Source organism: Anolis sagrei, chromosome 6 (genome assembly GCF_037176765.1).
Source record: "Anolis sagrei isolate rAnoSag1 chromosome 6, rAnoSag1.mat, whole genome shotgun sequence".
In the NCBI taxonomy this organism is placed as follows: Eukaryota; Metazoa; Chordata; class Lepidosauria; order Squamata; family Dactyloidae; genus Anolis; species Anolis sagrei.
Genome location: NC_090026.1, coordinates 26,569,760 through 26,585,609, shown reverse-complemented (window position 1 = coordinate 26,585,609; position 15,850 = coordinate 26,569,760). Strand labels below are relative to the sequence as shown.

Genomic DNA, 15,850 nt, shown 5'->3' with positions numbered 1-15,850 from the left:
GAGTTGTAGGCCACAGCAACCGGGGACCCACAGGTTGAGAACCATTGTTCTGAAGTATTGCCACACGAGAAGCTACAGTGTATGTCACAGATTACTAATCGGTGTTACACTTAACTATCCATAGGAGTGGACAGAGGAAACCCCAGTTTACTCATCTTCTTCTGATTATATTTCAGAATGACCTCAACATTTATCAACTGAAATGGATCGAAATCAGTCAGGCATTACAACATTCATCCTGTTGGGATTTGGTAATCGCTTTGAAGTACGGGTTTCCTTTTTTATACTATTTCTAGCCATCTACACTTTGTCCATAGGTGGAAACCTCTTCGTTGTTTTCCTGGTAATGCTTGACCGGCATCTTCATACTCCGATGTATTTTTTCCTTGCGAACCTGTCCTGTTTGGAGACCTGCTACATTTCAACCATTTTACCTAAAATGTTGGCTAGTTTCTTGACTGGGGACAGAGCCATATCCATTGAAGGATGCATTACACAGTACTATTTCTTTGGCTTCTTTGCAGCTACTGAATGCTACCTTTTGGCAGTAATGTCTTATGATCGCTACCTGGCCATATGCAAACCACTGCATTATGCATCTCTTATGAATAGTAGACACTGCCTTCAGTTGGCATTCACATCTTGGATGAGCGGCTTCTTGACCAACACTATAATTACAGCTTGTATGCTAGAACTTGCATTCTGTGGGCCCAAAGAAATTGACCATTTCTTTTGTGATATATACCCAGTGGTGAACTTGTCCTGCAGCAATAACTACTTAGTAAAACTTGTAACTTTAATTCTGGGCCTCATGGGAACAGGACCACCTTTTCTCCTAACTTTGTCATCCTATGTCTGCATTCTCTGTGCCATCTTGAAATTTGAATCTAAAGCTGCTCAACGGAAGACGTTCTCTATTTGTTCATCCCATCTTATTGTTGTGACACTCTACTATGGATTAATATTTCTTATTTACATAGTCCCTGAGACAGAAACACTGAAAGAACTTCGCAAGATATTCTCTCTTTTCTACACTGTCCTGACTCCTATTCTCAATCCTCTCATATACAGTTTGAGAAACAGAGCAGTGAAGAATGCTTTCTTCAGGTGTTTCAGGAAATACAGCAATAGAGTTTCATAGCTTCGTGATGTCCTCATTGATATGTGGAGAAAGGATTCACAGGTGCCTCTGGTGGGGACGAGAGACAGGGCCTTCTCAGTGGTGGCCCCTCAGCAGTGGAACTCCCTCCCTAGGAATATTAGATCACCCCCCTCCCTCCTGACTTTCTGAAAAAAAGTAAAAACCTGGCTCTTTGAACAAGCCTTTGGAAGTGCAGTGTAATAGATAAAAATGGAATTACGAAAGAGTGATACATGGAACGGCTTAGATGATTCTACTGGAAAATGAGATTAACAGGAAGACATTGGCGATTATATGTTTCTAATGGTTTTTGTATGGATTTTTATGATGTTGTTCTAAATGTTTTCAATTGTATTTTATGACTATTATGTCACCAAATTGCTGCCAATTGATAAGCTGCCCTGAGTTGCCTTTGGGCTGAGAAAGGCAGGATAGAAATATCATTAATACTACTACTACTACTACTACTACTACTAATAATAATAATAATAGTCAGAATCATTTCTATACATCAGCAAAGGACAAGGAATGCTTGAGGAACTTTTCCAGTTTTCTACATGGAGTGATTGGGTCAATTTCCCTTCTAGTAATGTGTACTGACTTTTAACTATCTATTACATTTCACACTTTTAATATTGCCAATGGGTTTTCAATGGGTTAAGGACAACAAATCAGATATTAAAATATTTTAGAGATAAAATGCCAATTTAAAAATACATTGAATGTGCATGAGCTTTATTTGCATTCCACCTTTCTCCCCATAGGGACTCAAGATGGCTAATGATTACATAAATAACACAACCTAATAAAATTTAAAATAGTAGAAATACAAATACAAAATCAAAAGAACAAATTATCATGGGTAGGTATAAAGTTAAAATACAGGCATTTCACTCATAGTTAAGAATGGTGGTGAGACAATAGGAAGTGAGAGAAATCTACCCTTAGTAAGGGAAATGCACTCCTGAAAGAATTATCATGAGGAACAAGCTTTACCCTCGATCCTCATTTCCACAACAAGCCGTATTTTTCAAAATCCAATTATCACAGGGACAGAAAGTGGGGTGAAATCTTCTGAACAGGGGCACAGACAGAATAACGAACACCACAGGGGTGTTAACCTTTATAGGGCTTTATAGGTCAAAACCAACACTTATAGTACAGCATTACAAATTACTTGGTGGAGTTGTGTTGTCGAAGGCTTACTTTGTGGACGCTTTTAGATGCTAAGGATAGAGAAGCAATTGGAAAGAAACTACTTGAAGGCACACAATAGCAGGAACAATGTATTTTGAGATGTGAGAAAATGTGCTTGCAACTATTTCTAAAATCATTGTAATTTCAGCATTACTTTTTTAAAAAAATGAATAAGAATGTACATGATGGTTGTTGCCTGTTTTTATGTCTACATTTATACCAAACATCATAAATGTATGCAAAACAAACAAACAAATAAACAAACAAACAAAAAGCCACATGTGTTACACATGTAATGTCTTTATAGCAACAAAGTAATTTCCAATCTGGTTGTTGTTTTTGTTTATTCGTTTAGTGGTTTTCAACTCTTCGTGACCTCATGGACAAGTCCACGCCAGAGTTCCCTGTCGGCTGTTGCCACCCCAGTTCCTTCAGGGTCAAGCCAGTCACTTCAAGGATGCTGCCCCTCCATCTTGCCCTTGATCAGCCCCTCTTCCTTTCTCCTTCCATTTTCCCCAGCATCATTATCTTCTCCAAGTTTTCCTGTCTTCTCATTATGTGGCCAAAGTACTTCATCTTTGTCTCTAATACCCTTCTCTCCCTTGAGCAGTCAGGCTTTATTTCCTGGAGTATGGACTGATCTTGTGGTCCAAGGCACTCTCAGAATTTTCCTCCAGCAACACAGTTCAAAAACATTTCTCTTCCTTCACATAGCCTTCCTTGTAAAAGCTTTGCACATTTCAAAATTTTTAAAAGGATGTATTTCAAACAAAGCAATTCAAAATTGATTTTATCTTAAATTTTATCTCTATTTCAGCTAAATATCTGGTATGTCAAAATGCATTGATGCATCCCTTTATTGAGGGATGGCGAGGAGATGAAAATTGGTTTCCTCCCACAGTTGTACATCTGTAGTACAGCAGAAGGCATGAAGAATTCTAGTAGCTACTAGTGTAGCAAAGGGCAGAACCAAGCAGAATATGTTATTGATAGTGGTAGAGAATGAGAAGTTGACACTAGACAAGCCAACAGAAGATGCTTTTGGCAACTAGGTAACAATGCACTCATCAAACAGATACAATCTTCTTATGGTGAGCAAGCACTATGTATTAAATGGTAGAGTGTGTGCTAGGTCCCATCCCAGGAGAGCAAGTATGAAGACAAATATTTATTTTAACCAAATTTAAATAACCATGAATGGATAGTGCCAGAACAACAGCAAAACATTAGAGATGGTGGCCAAAACAGGAATGCCCATGAAAAAGAAGTTGGCTTTCAGGAAGTGATCCACCTATTGAACTTTCAAATATCTATGGTAGGGAATCCCCCTTAAACCAGAGTATAAATAATGTGGAATGTGTGAAGAAACCACTAATACTTGTGAGCCTAAGGACCTTATCACATTAGAATGAGGACTCGCCATATAATAGGGCAAATCCATGAGGTCCTGGTGGGGGGCATGGAGGACCAGCTACACCACGCCCTCACCACCCGACTTACCTTGACCCCATCACACTGGGGAAGCATCACTACCCGACTTCCCCCAATTGTTTCATAGGCAACACTGGAAGCTTCCCATCCTATTTCACTATGGAACATGATTGGAAGTTCCTGTGTGCCGTGTAATGAGATCCAAGGTGAAAGGGCATACGATGGGAAAATCAGCTCATCTGATGAGGTCATAAAGTTCAAATCACAATGAAAGCCTCAGATAGCACTTTGGTTCTGGTTGCCGGTATGAGTATGGCACATATCTCTAAAAGAGATGGTTAATCAAAGATGAAAACATGTCCTACTTTGTATAAGCAGGAATAACAAGATGCAGGGCATCTCTCAAGTATGATTCCTTCCTTCCTTCTATACAATGCTCTCTCTTCTTAGATTCAAAGGAGAGACTTTAGAATATCTTTTCCTCATAATTGTGGCTCCTGGAGAGATATAAAAAAATCTAAAGTACAAATAGCCATTTCATTTAATATTATTGACATTAGATTACAATATCACATAAATGTCATTTTTAATTGCTTCTATCATAAAAATATGGAAAATTTATTAAATTGCATAAACTTTGTTTTTGCAACACACCCTGCAGCACATTTTGCTCTAGTTTTTTAATGAATGTCTCATAGAGTCTCAACCAATTCAATTTAGTTTGTGGCAGTTGCAAAAAATGAAGTTTCTGGAGTATAACAATGACTTTCAAAACCTAAACTTTCATACCAGGAACATATTTTTTTCAAATTTTGTTACATAGTGTTATAGATACATTTTGATAGCTCAAATTGGTGATTAGCTCTTTGCACTAATTAACACACAAAATTATTACATTGGTTGCAGACATAATTTTCCTTAGAGATAGCAATTGTCTTGATTTCTTTTCTCCCTTGGCTTCTTTTCCCTCCCTTCCTCTTCCCTTAACATGGTACCCTGTCCACGTATTAATTTCTCCATCCTACTGACAGAACTTGCAATAGTTATTAAACTAAGAACAAGATTAAAAGATGTCCAAGTAATGGTGATGATTCAGTACTCATCAGCTAAGATTCCCAGATCTTGGCACACTATACAGAGAACTCTTTGGGATGTGAGACAGCAGACAAAGAACACCCGAGGACAAGTTTGTGGTGATTCCCAAATCCAGAAATGGGGAATGAAAGAAGTGCACCTGATACTCATCCTCCATATGAAAATGACTTTAAGGTAAAGTTATTTCATGTAACAGATTTTCATCTCTACACATTTGAAGAATGATAATGTGGGCCTTTATAAGAAACCATATTCTCTTTATGTTGGATGCTATATTACATCCTTGGAAAGATAAAAATTATAATATATTGCTAGAATACCCTTTGCTTTGGAAGTAGTACATTCAAATACAGATTGAGTATCCCTTGTCTAAAATGCTTGGGAGCAGAAGTGTTTTGGGATTTCAGCTTTTTACAGATTTTGGATATTTTGTGCACGTAAAGAGATATTTTGGCGATGGGACCCAACACTAAACAAGAAATTCTTTTATGTTTTTACACATAGCCTGAAAGTGTTTTTATACAATATTTTAAATAATTTTATGCATAAAAGAGTACATTAAACCACCAGAAATCAAAAGTGTCAGTATCTCAGCTACCTGTGTGGGTGAATTTGTAATATTCCAGATTCCAGAATTCAGAATAAGTGGTGCTCACTCTTTTCTGTACAGTTAGAATGTAATGGCTGCTGTTGTTTTATTTTTCCAAAACAGTGACAGGTTTTTTGTTAGATACCTGACTCATAATGAAATTAAAAGATGTAAACAATCTAGAATCTTTATCTTTATTTCTTGTCACAGAAAGATGAACAATAAAAAGGAAATGACCATTGTCTCCTTTCATCCTAAGAAAGAGAGTTGGCACTTATTTATACTACATCTTTTTCTTGGCCATTTTAGCCATTTCTGTAGTTGAATGATATCAATTCTGTTAGTAGTATAACTTTCTTCCATTGAACTCTGGAACCCCATCTACATTGCCATATAAAATCCAGATTATCTGCTTTGAACTGGATTATCTTGCAGTGTAAACTCATATAATCCAGTCCAAAGCAGATAATGTGGATTATTTGCTTTGATTACCTGGATTACATGGCAGCATAGAAGTGGCCCAGAAGGAGCCTACTCTTCTTCTCCACCTTAGCTTCATAGCAAACCCATGAGAAAGGTCAAACCATGACAGAATGACTGGCCCACTATGGCCCTTCTACATTCCAAAAAAATAATAATTTCAGATTATCTGCTTTGAACTGGATTATATGGCAGTGTAGACTCATATAATCCAGTTCAAAGGAGATAATATGGATTATTCACTTTGATAATCTGGATAATATGGCAGTATAGAAGGGGCCTCTATTTTAGGACTGAGACCCCTTCTACACTGCCATATAAAATCCAGATTATCAGTTTTGAACTTGATTATATGGCAGTGTAGACTCATATAATCCAGTTCAAAGCAGATAATGTGGATTATCTGCTTTGATAATCTGGATTATGTGGATTTGAACCTGGGTTTCCTAAGGAGTTCAAACCACTAACTATTAACATACATTGATTTGTCTGCCAACCCCCGAAGTAAGACACAAGAGAATAACGGACACGACACCAATATTTTGGATTAAAATTGGGCAACTTTTATTTTAACGTTACCTATTTAACTTTCTTAACTAACTTAATAGTGCCAAGAATTGGTGAAACCTAACCCAGGTAGTCGTACTACCCGATAACAATAATTTCCGGGCGAAGCACCTGTGTTTTCTGGTATCCAGAACCAGATACCAAGAAGGGAAAATGAATGCGGAGTCTGTTTTCCAGCTATTGCCTCCCGACTCCTTTCATTTGAGGCCATTTAACTACACTTCACCCTTTAACTAGGTGAATGCTTAACTTAATGGCCTTTCACCCCTTAAAGGGGTGCCCTAGGTGCACACCGATTAGCAGGAATTTTCTAACTATTTATGCTAGCCTATTTAGCACAAACCGCACCTCTCTATCTAGCCCCTAAACAGTATAGGGTAGGCAAAAACCCCCCCCCCCTTAAAATCAGTGAGGGGGAAAAAATTCCTACCCGGTTCCAAAGGCAACCGTAATTTATACTGTTAATGGGCGGGAGTGGTGGGCCAGTCTCCAGGCGCGGAATGCGCCTGCCGGGGTTTGGCCGGCAAGCAGGCCACGCCCCCTGCTTCTGGAGGGTTCCATTTGAACCCCTCCCTCCCTCGTGGGAGGCCGACAAAGTGTTTTCTCCTCTCCCCACTGCATGGGGAGGGGAAAACTATTGTCTGCCAACCCCCGAAGTAAGACACAAGAGAATAACGGACACGACACCAATATTTTGGATTAAAATTGGGCAACTTTTATTTTAACGTTACCTATTTAACTTTCTTAACTAACTTAATAGTGCCAAGAATTGGTGAAACCTAACCCAGGTAGTCGTACTACCCGATAACAATAATTTCCGGGCGAAGCACCTGTGTTTTCTGGTATCCAGAACCAGATACCAAGAAGGGAAAATGAATGCGGAGTCTGTTTTCCAGCTATTGCCTCCCGACTCCTTTCATTTGAGGCCATTTAACTACACTTCACCCTTTAACTAGGTGAATGCTTAACTTAATGGCCTTTCACCCCTTAAAGGGGTGCCCTAGGTGCACACCGATTAGCAGGAATTTTCTAACTATTTATGCCACGGATTGGGGTCAAATGTCTATTTCGACCCCATCCCCCACCAATTCCTCTAACACTCCACTAATACCCTCCCTTAAATTGAACAAAAACTGTTGGTTGCCCAATTCAGAAAGATGTACCCCATCACCGCGATATAACGTTTCGTCATCACGTGTGATGCCTGGATGTTCAATGTAATGACCCCTCAAATGGATCATGAAAAGTCGCATGGCCCGGTTCACTCGCTTTCTGGCTTTTTCCAGCCTCCGCTCGTCGCCGCCTCCCAGCCATCTGCGACGCGGTATAATGGCGGACCATACGACGTGTACCCTGGGCCATGTTCTCCAAATTTTCCGAATGTCAGCCCTCGCCTGCATAAAGAGGGCTTTGCCTGTTAACAGGCCCAAATCGTTACCACCTAAGTGGATAACCAGAACATCAGGAGGGGGCCCGCTCCTGGCATTAAACAACAAGGGACGAAGCCCGTCCCATCGAAGGCCTCTTATGCCTTTCCACTCAACTGTTGCCGTAGCCGCAAGGCCCAAGTGCTGGCCATAGGCAGTCCTGTGCGCCTCTCTCTTCGCCCAGAAAACAAAACTGTGCCCGCAGACCAGGACCTTCCATCTATGAGCCAGCCCTACGTGACCTGCAACGATAACGACACATCATGAGGAAACATCCCGTATATAGCCTCTAAATGCACCAGACTTCCATCTGCCTAAGGCTTTTATTTCCTCGCTCTCGTATCCCATAGCCGCTGCTGTTGAGGCTGCTCCAATCCTGAATGAATGAGTCCCAAATTTGAGGTGACCCAGCCCCAGGAGCTTAAGGGCCTTCGTTGTGATAGCCCAAAACTGAAATTTTGTCAGCGGCTTACCGTCCTGGTGACAGAACAAGTAACCAGCGCCGACGCCCCTAAGTGTCGTGAATTGCGCCATAGCCATAACGGGACATATCTCCTCCTCACTGCATTTAAACAGCTTGAGCACATGTCCTTTTGAGCCTTGGTCCGTCTTGGATGACCTAATTGTGATTTCCATCCATCCCTGAAAAACCCTAACGTCTGAAACTAAAAGCGCGCGGTGTGAGGTATCGTTCTTGGATAAAGCTACCAATTCACTCACCCGAAGAGCTGCGAAAAATGCAGTCAACGCCGCCGCATGAAAAAGCAACTGCTCATAAAGTGTTGTGCATAAGCTAGGCCATAATTGTTTAATACCTCTCAGAATCGTTGGCGTAAGGGGCTGACGGACGTCCCTGAGATGTCCGCGCTGCCTAGCCCACCCTGTTATTATTTTCTGAAGGCGAAAATCATCAGTGGTGTCTCGAACGCCCTGTGCCTTGAGCCAGTATGCGAGCGCCGACAGTTTAGACCTAATAGATTGCGCTGCAAGGCCCCTTCTCTTGTGGTAAACGCAAAACTGGATCAAGTGTTCGTAAGGTACTGGCATTATTTCTGGTAACCCATAGTGTTTCCTAAACTCTGTGAACTCATGGACTGTCCTGGAGTAAGATTTTTGAGAACTAGGGGCTAATGCCCATCTCATACCCAATGTCGCCTCGTCACTCCAACCTTCCAGAGATGGTCTGGCATGCGTTCCGGATAGGCGTCCGCGGCGGGTGCCAGCCGTCTGAACCGCTCCATCTGCATGCGAGACAGAGCGTCAGCCAAGGCGTTGTTAAGACCCGCCACGTGGAATGCACGAAACAAAACATTAAATCTGAGACAGTGCAGCACGAATAGGCGAATAGCGCCCATGACCCTACGTGACTTTGACGTGAGCGTGTTGATAACCTGCACTGTGGCCATGTTGTCGCACCAGAAGTGGATCGTGGAGTTGGCAAATCTATCAACCCAAAGGTAAACTGACACCAAGATGGGGAAAAACTCTAAGAAGGTCAAATCCGATGTAATGCCTTGATTATGCCATTCCTCGGGCCACTTCTCAGCGCACCAGTGTCCCTCAAAATAGACCCCAAAACCTATAGAACCTGCCGCGTCTGAGGCCACTTGCAAAGCATTTCGTATCAATAACTCTTGACGCCAGAAAGAAATTCCATTAAATTGGCGCAGAAACTGCAGCCAAACACCCAAATCTGCCTTTATTTCTAAAGTCAATCTGATGTGATGATGTGGCAGTGTCACTCCGGAAATGGCATCGCACAATCTACGAAGGAAAGCTCTCCCCGGCGCCACTACCTTGCATGCGAAATTTAGGTGTCCAATTATTTGCTGGAATTCCCTAAGTGTGGCCTTACGTCGTGACAAAAATTGCTCAAGCCTTTCAATCAAACCCTCAACCTTTTCATCTGGCAACCTGGAAAACTGATTCACAGTGTCTAATTCTATCCCTAAAAATGTCAGCGCTGTAAGGGGACCCTCAGTCTTTTCTTCTGCTAAAGGCACCCCTAATGAGTGCGCCAACTGTTGAAAGGCACACAGAAGGGTAAAGCAGTCCCCAGAATTGCCCTCCCCTACGAACAGAAAGTCGTCCAAATAATGTACGACCCCGCTAAGGCCTGACTTAAATTTTACCGCCCATTCGAGAAACGTACTAAACATCTCAAATGTGGCGCAAGAAACGGCGCACCCCATGGGCAACGCTCGGTCGCAATAAAATAGACCTTGAAACTGAAACCCTAACAACTCAAAATCAGCCGGGTGTACTGGGAGTAGCCTAAAAGCCGATTTAATGTCGCACTTGGCTAACTCCGCTCCTGGCCCGAAACGCCTTACCAATCTCACTGCCGCATCAAATGATGTGTAGCTAACAGAGCATTGCTCATCGGGAATGGCGTCGTTCACTGATCCTCCTTTGGGGTAAGACAAATGGTGAATGAGCCTGAATTCACCGATGGCTTTTTTGGGGACGATTCCTAGTGGTGAAACCCTGAATTGAGGCGTGGGGGGTGTCGTAAATGGACCCAAAACCCTGCCTTCGTTAACTTCCTTATTAATTTTTTGCTTGACCACATTTTCAAAACCAAGCACCGACTTTAAGTTGGGAGCTAAAGAAGGTGAACGCGGGCCTAGTGCCGGGATTCTGAATCCCTCCAAAAAGCCGCGCAGCAGATAAATTGCTGCCGCTTTATCGGGATATCTCTTTAGCCACCAACTAAGCGGGCCAACCTTAATTGGACTGGGGCCCTTTTGGAACGGCAGGCTGGGCTGGGCTTTTTCGGGCAAACTGAGACTCCCTAGGCCCAGGTTTCGCGGGCTTTCCTTTGAAACAGCTTCTAGCTGAGTGGTTACCTTGACAAATGGTACATGCGTGTTGGAACTTGCAATTTTTTCGGGCGCAGGCTCCCTGGGCTGCATATTCCCAGCACATATTCCTCTGCTTTGGGGCCTGCAGTGGTGGGCCCCCCAGCCGAAAGGGCTGACTCCCTTTGACATTTTGGATAGTGTGGCCGCTATCGGCCTTTTCGCCAGCCACCGACCTGGTCGAATTCATCACTTCCATCCAAAGCTGACTGTCAATAAGATCCCAACGCTTGTTGGGCTTCGTGGCGGCCTCTGCCCGAAAGCGGCTATCGTATACTAGCCATGCCTGCCCTGTATAATTGACATAAGCCCCATATATTATGTTCTGATACTTAAACAGGGACTTAGCTCTGTAAGGATGAGCCTCCACCAGCAGTGAAGCGTAAATGGTATAACAGGCTATCCAATTTTTCCAGTTGTGTTCTACCCTCCTTTTCTTTAACTTTTCCTTACGCTCCTCATCCAAATCGTCTTTTTCCTTTTTTTCCAGCTCTCTAAAGTATAATGAGAAAATATCGACGTATTCGTTTCTAAGGATCCTATCTATTGTCTTCTGTGACAAATGAGATCCCAAAGAAGCCGAGGCAGCTGTAGAAATTACTGGCAACACCCATTTGTCCGTTCCCCAGTATTGATTAGCGTCCCCTGTTCTCGCCATTTCCAGTGAAATTGGCTGTATAGTAGCTTCCTGGAGGCCCGCCTTTGCGGCTTGCGCCACTGTTGTTGTTGGCGCCAAGTCTGAGTGGGTGTGTGGTGTGCTTTGTGTCTGGTCTTGAGCCCAAGGCCAAACCAGTGAGGTGCTATTACCTGCTGATGTCGATGGTTTCTCCACGGCCGCGTCTTGCTGAGATGGTAGACTGGACGTCGCCGGCTGCGTCCCCTCGGCAGGCGTCCGACTGGTTGTCACCACCTGATCGCTGACCCCGGAAGTCGCTCTAGGTGTTGACGTTGCAGGCTGTTGAACTGACCTCGCCTCCTGAGGTCGAGTCAACTCCTTGGCTGGGCCATCCGAGGCCGTGGCCGGACTGGCCACGGACGGATGACCAGAACCAGCTTGCGGCTGCGACGCTGGGGCCAAGGAGGCCTGATCCTCCGGGTCGAGCTCCGTCCTGGCAGCACCTTCCCGCTCCTGACTTACCGCCCCTCTGGAGGCCTCTAAAACGGACATACGGGAAAGAAGATTTTTAAAAACCAACTTCCTACTAGCCCGCCTTGTCGGGCGCGGCCCCGCCTCCCGCACCGGCAACCCTCTATCCCTTTCGAAGCTATCCATTCTCGCTATCAATGCATCTAAATCTGCAGCTGAAATATCATCATCCTCGGATGATGACGCCCGCGGAGAGAGGGGGCGCTTAGTCTGGGTCTTCTTGGCGGGGCCTTTCCCCTTAGGGCCGCCCACATTCTTCTTTGGCGCCATCCTGTAATAAAAATTAACAATGCCTTATCAGATCACCATGCATAAGCTAACGCGAAAGGGGGGGTGATTGTGACCTGTTGGACGTTCAAGCCCATTGATCTACTCATATTTGCATGCTATTAAATATATGCCACCTTTATCGCCTTTAGAAATCATTAACCCCCTTTTTTTTTTTATTTTATTTAATTTTTTTTTTTATATATGTACATATATATATATATATATATATATATATATATATATTCATTAGCAGATCATTTTAGTGATTGGTTTTTTTTTTTTTTTTTTAATATTATTTTTATCCAACTGCTAGGTTGGCAGGAGCTGGGGGGACTGCTGAAGCTCAAACTGCTTAACGTACCGCCCCTCCACCTTTTGGTGGCCACTCCCGGCAGCTCCGGCACCCACAACTCTTATGTCTCCTGGGAGCCACAACACTCCCACTTTGTTTAATAAAAATTCATTTTATATTAAATCTTATCTTATAGTTTAATTTAGCTAAACCTTTGCATGCTAGGTTGGCAGCAGCTAAGGCTACTGCTGAAACTCCAGCCTCCTTTCCTTTTTTTTTTTTTTTTTTTTATATTATATACACTAATTCTCCATAAACACCGTGTTATATAAGTTTGTCTAACACGTCAAATATAGCAAGACCCTCGCAAGTATAACACCTGAAATAGCCACCTCTCATGTATATCTCAAGGAAGCAAGCCCCGGATAACTCGCTCCGATACAATTTATAACAATTTTTTTTTTTTTTTTGTTTTTTGGGGCTTGTTCAAAATGGCGCCATGGGCTCAAAATCTAAGATGGCCGCCATAATGCATTGCAAGCCCACCTCCACGTGGCACACAAGCCTGCCTGGCCTAGCATGCAAAAATTAGCCCTTTTATCTGAAGCGCTACCGCGGCGTGTATAACTCGCGAGGCGGCTCGCACCTGAACGGACCCCCCCGTCCTCTGACTGCTACGCGGCCTGACTTGCGTAGCCCAGTTGCTGGCGCCACGTGCTCCCAGCCTTGCCGCTGAGGCCCCGGACCGAGAGAGGCCCACAGCGTGCCCCATCCAGCCCCAATCATCATATTTTGTTAACGGAGTAGCCATGATCTAAACGCCTCTTTACCCGCGTTCCAAAAACGCCCCAGGGCCTCCAATCTACCGCCACCGCATCGGCGTTTGCAGCCCGCCGGCGGCGGCCCGCGGCGCCCGAGGGGCGTGGGAGGGGGGGGGGGGGTTTGTGCGATCCTGCGTGCCGTGAAAAAACCGAAAAAGGAAGGACCGCGGGGCCGCAAGGGCCGGTGGCGACGCACAAATTCGCCATCCAAAAAGGTGGGGAAGGCGCGCAGACGTCTGGCGGTCTCAATTGAACCACCTTCCTGAACTTGCGCTTATCCCCGCCACCCGGCCTCAAGGGGTGTGTTGATTGGGGGTTGTGCTGACAAACCCCCCCCCCCCAAATTCCCCCATACAGACCTGAATGGGGCCCACGCAGCACCTGGCGTCGTCTCCTCTTCCTTTTCGCTCTTCTCACTTCTCTTCTTCCTTCGCTGCAACTAACTCACTCTCCTCTTTCTTCTCTGGTCTTCTTGAAACTCTTCTCCTTCTTCTCAGCTCCTTATCACCTCTCTTTTTACTTCTCTTTCTTCGTCCTCTCCGCACTTCGCCGCACGTCCTCCTCTTCCAGTCTCCAGGCGCGGAATGCGCCTGCCGGGGTTTGGCCGGCAAGCAGGCCACGCCCCCTGCTTCTGGAGGGTTCCATTTGAACCCCTCCCTCCCTCGTGGGAGGCCGACAAAGTGTTTTCTCCTCTCCCCACTGCATGGGGAGGGGAAAACTATTTATTATGGAGTTTGAACATCTACAAAACAGATCAAATTACAGTGCAAAACACACTTTTGAACCCCTTTACTAGAATAGTGATTCTCAAATTCTAGTCTTCTAAGTGTTATGACTTCAGTTCCTAGGCATTTCAGCTAATTTGGTTAAATGTCGGGGATTCCAGAAGCTTGAAGTCCAAAACACCTGGAAGGTCAGAGGTCGAAAAACACTGATCTGGAATATATAAAGCAAATGGAAGAGATGAGAATATCACATCTATTCGCAATGTGGTTTCTTTGTCTTTTATGGGATGTCTTGCATAGAGATTGTTTGCATTCTATACTGATTGCAAGATTTAAAAAGCAGAACTATCTCCAGGAAGGTAACTACAATTTTAAGAAAGTGCAATGACGATGACATTTGTAGGCTTCAGCAGATTATTTTTTTGCAACCATATGATAAGAATTTATGGAAATTTAGCTCAAACTATTGAAATAAGGGAGGAGTTAAACTGACAAGTCTGTTTCTATCTTTGTCCAATCATGGGCCAATCAATTTAGGTTTCTCTCATATTTGAAAGCTGTGGATTTTGATAAAGCATTTAAACATATGTATTTTAAAATGAATAGAAACTATTTTCACCCTGTTCCATATTGCAAAAGCCATAATTCCTGGAACAGTTGTGCAAAATTTGCTTATCTCACTCACCTGTTGGCCCCAAACCAGCTGTAAATAATGTAATGGTGTATAGTCATGGCATCTTGCCCAAGCATCAGGCTACATCTTGCCCACCAGCAACAACCGGTGTTTCTTGTGGTCCCATCTGGAAGATTTATTTTCCTCCATCCAATTTAGTTTGAAGATAAACCAGTTTATATGGCACAATTAGTAATAAGACTTTCCTTGAATGACATCTTCTCTAGTAGAAATATCTTGGTATGTAAGGAATTAGCATGTCAGAAAAGATGCCCAGTCATTGTGTTTGTCTGATAGCCTGCCTTTCTATGGACACGCAGAAGCATTCCAATGGATAAGCTGCTATGGCAATCTGAAAGTATTTCTTCACATGATGTATAATTATTAAATGATGGATCCAAGTGATGGTTATGCATCCAGACAGCTTTAGCAAATTAGACAACACTAATGAGAGGAGGATATGTCTGTGATTGTTGCCAAGGGACTTACAACAAAGGGGAAACAAAAACCTTTCTGTTATGAAAATATGAATGCAAGCTTATTTAAAAATGTATTCAGTTTGAAAAATGGTCAAAATTAGAATTTTGCAAACAACAAATCCCCTGTAGGAACACACACAGGCAGTGGACCAATTTTACAAATTGACAATACTGTTTACTGCATCTGAGAACAACAGAAACCAAAAAGATGTGAATTGAAAGATTAACAAGTTAATGCACTTGTTGAGTTTTCTGCCATTCATGTGTACTTTAAGAACCTCATCACATCAACGTCCAAAAGCCTGGGGACAGTGGGAGACAGTGTGGGAAACCATGAGCTAGTGCCCAGCTTTGTCCTCTTACTTTGGTTGGTCATGGGCTGCTATCCCATGATGTTTCATCGCTGTCCCCAGCTTCTTCAGAGAGGAGACAGGTATTCATTTATCTCCTCAGGGCTCCCCTTTAGTGAGCTGTTGGCATTCTTCTGGAACAGAGCCCAGCCTGTGTCATATGATGGACTCTGGCAGACCCTATTCCAGCAGCATGCCAGCAGCATGCTAGGATAGGGAAAATGGCCTGTCTGATGAGGTATTAGGACAGACCTTTGTAATTTTAGTAAGGAAATGAATTACATGTGGTGTGGGCAAGATCCACT

The 15,850-nt window shown here is 43.4% G+C and overlaps 1 protein-coding gene across 1 annotated transcript; it reads left to right on the top strand.

The window, feature by feature from the left end:
- Positions 1-202: 202 nt before the first annotated feature.
- LOC132779426 (olfactory receptor 10A7-like) lies at positions 203-1,141 on the top strand. Its single transcript, XM_060783122.2, has one exon. The coding sequence runs from the start codon at positions 203-205 to the stop codon at positions 1,139-1,141; it is 939 nt and encodes a 312-aa protein (XP_060639105.2).
- The last annotated feature ends 14,709 nt before the right edge of the window (positions 1,142-15,850 follow it).

Bases quoted from the DNA above. Each gene is read 5' to 3' on its own strand.
- LOC132779426 (XM_060783122.2), top strand. From the start codon at position 203: ATGGATCGAAATCAGTCAGGCATTACAACATTCATCCTGTTGGGATTT.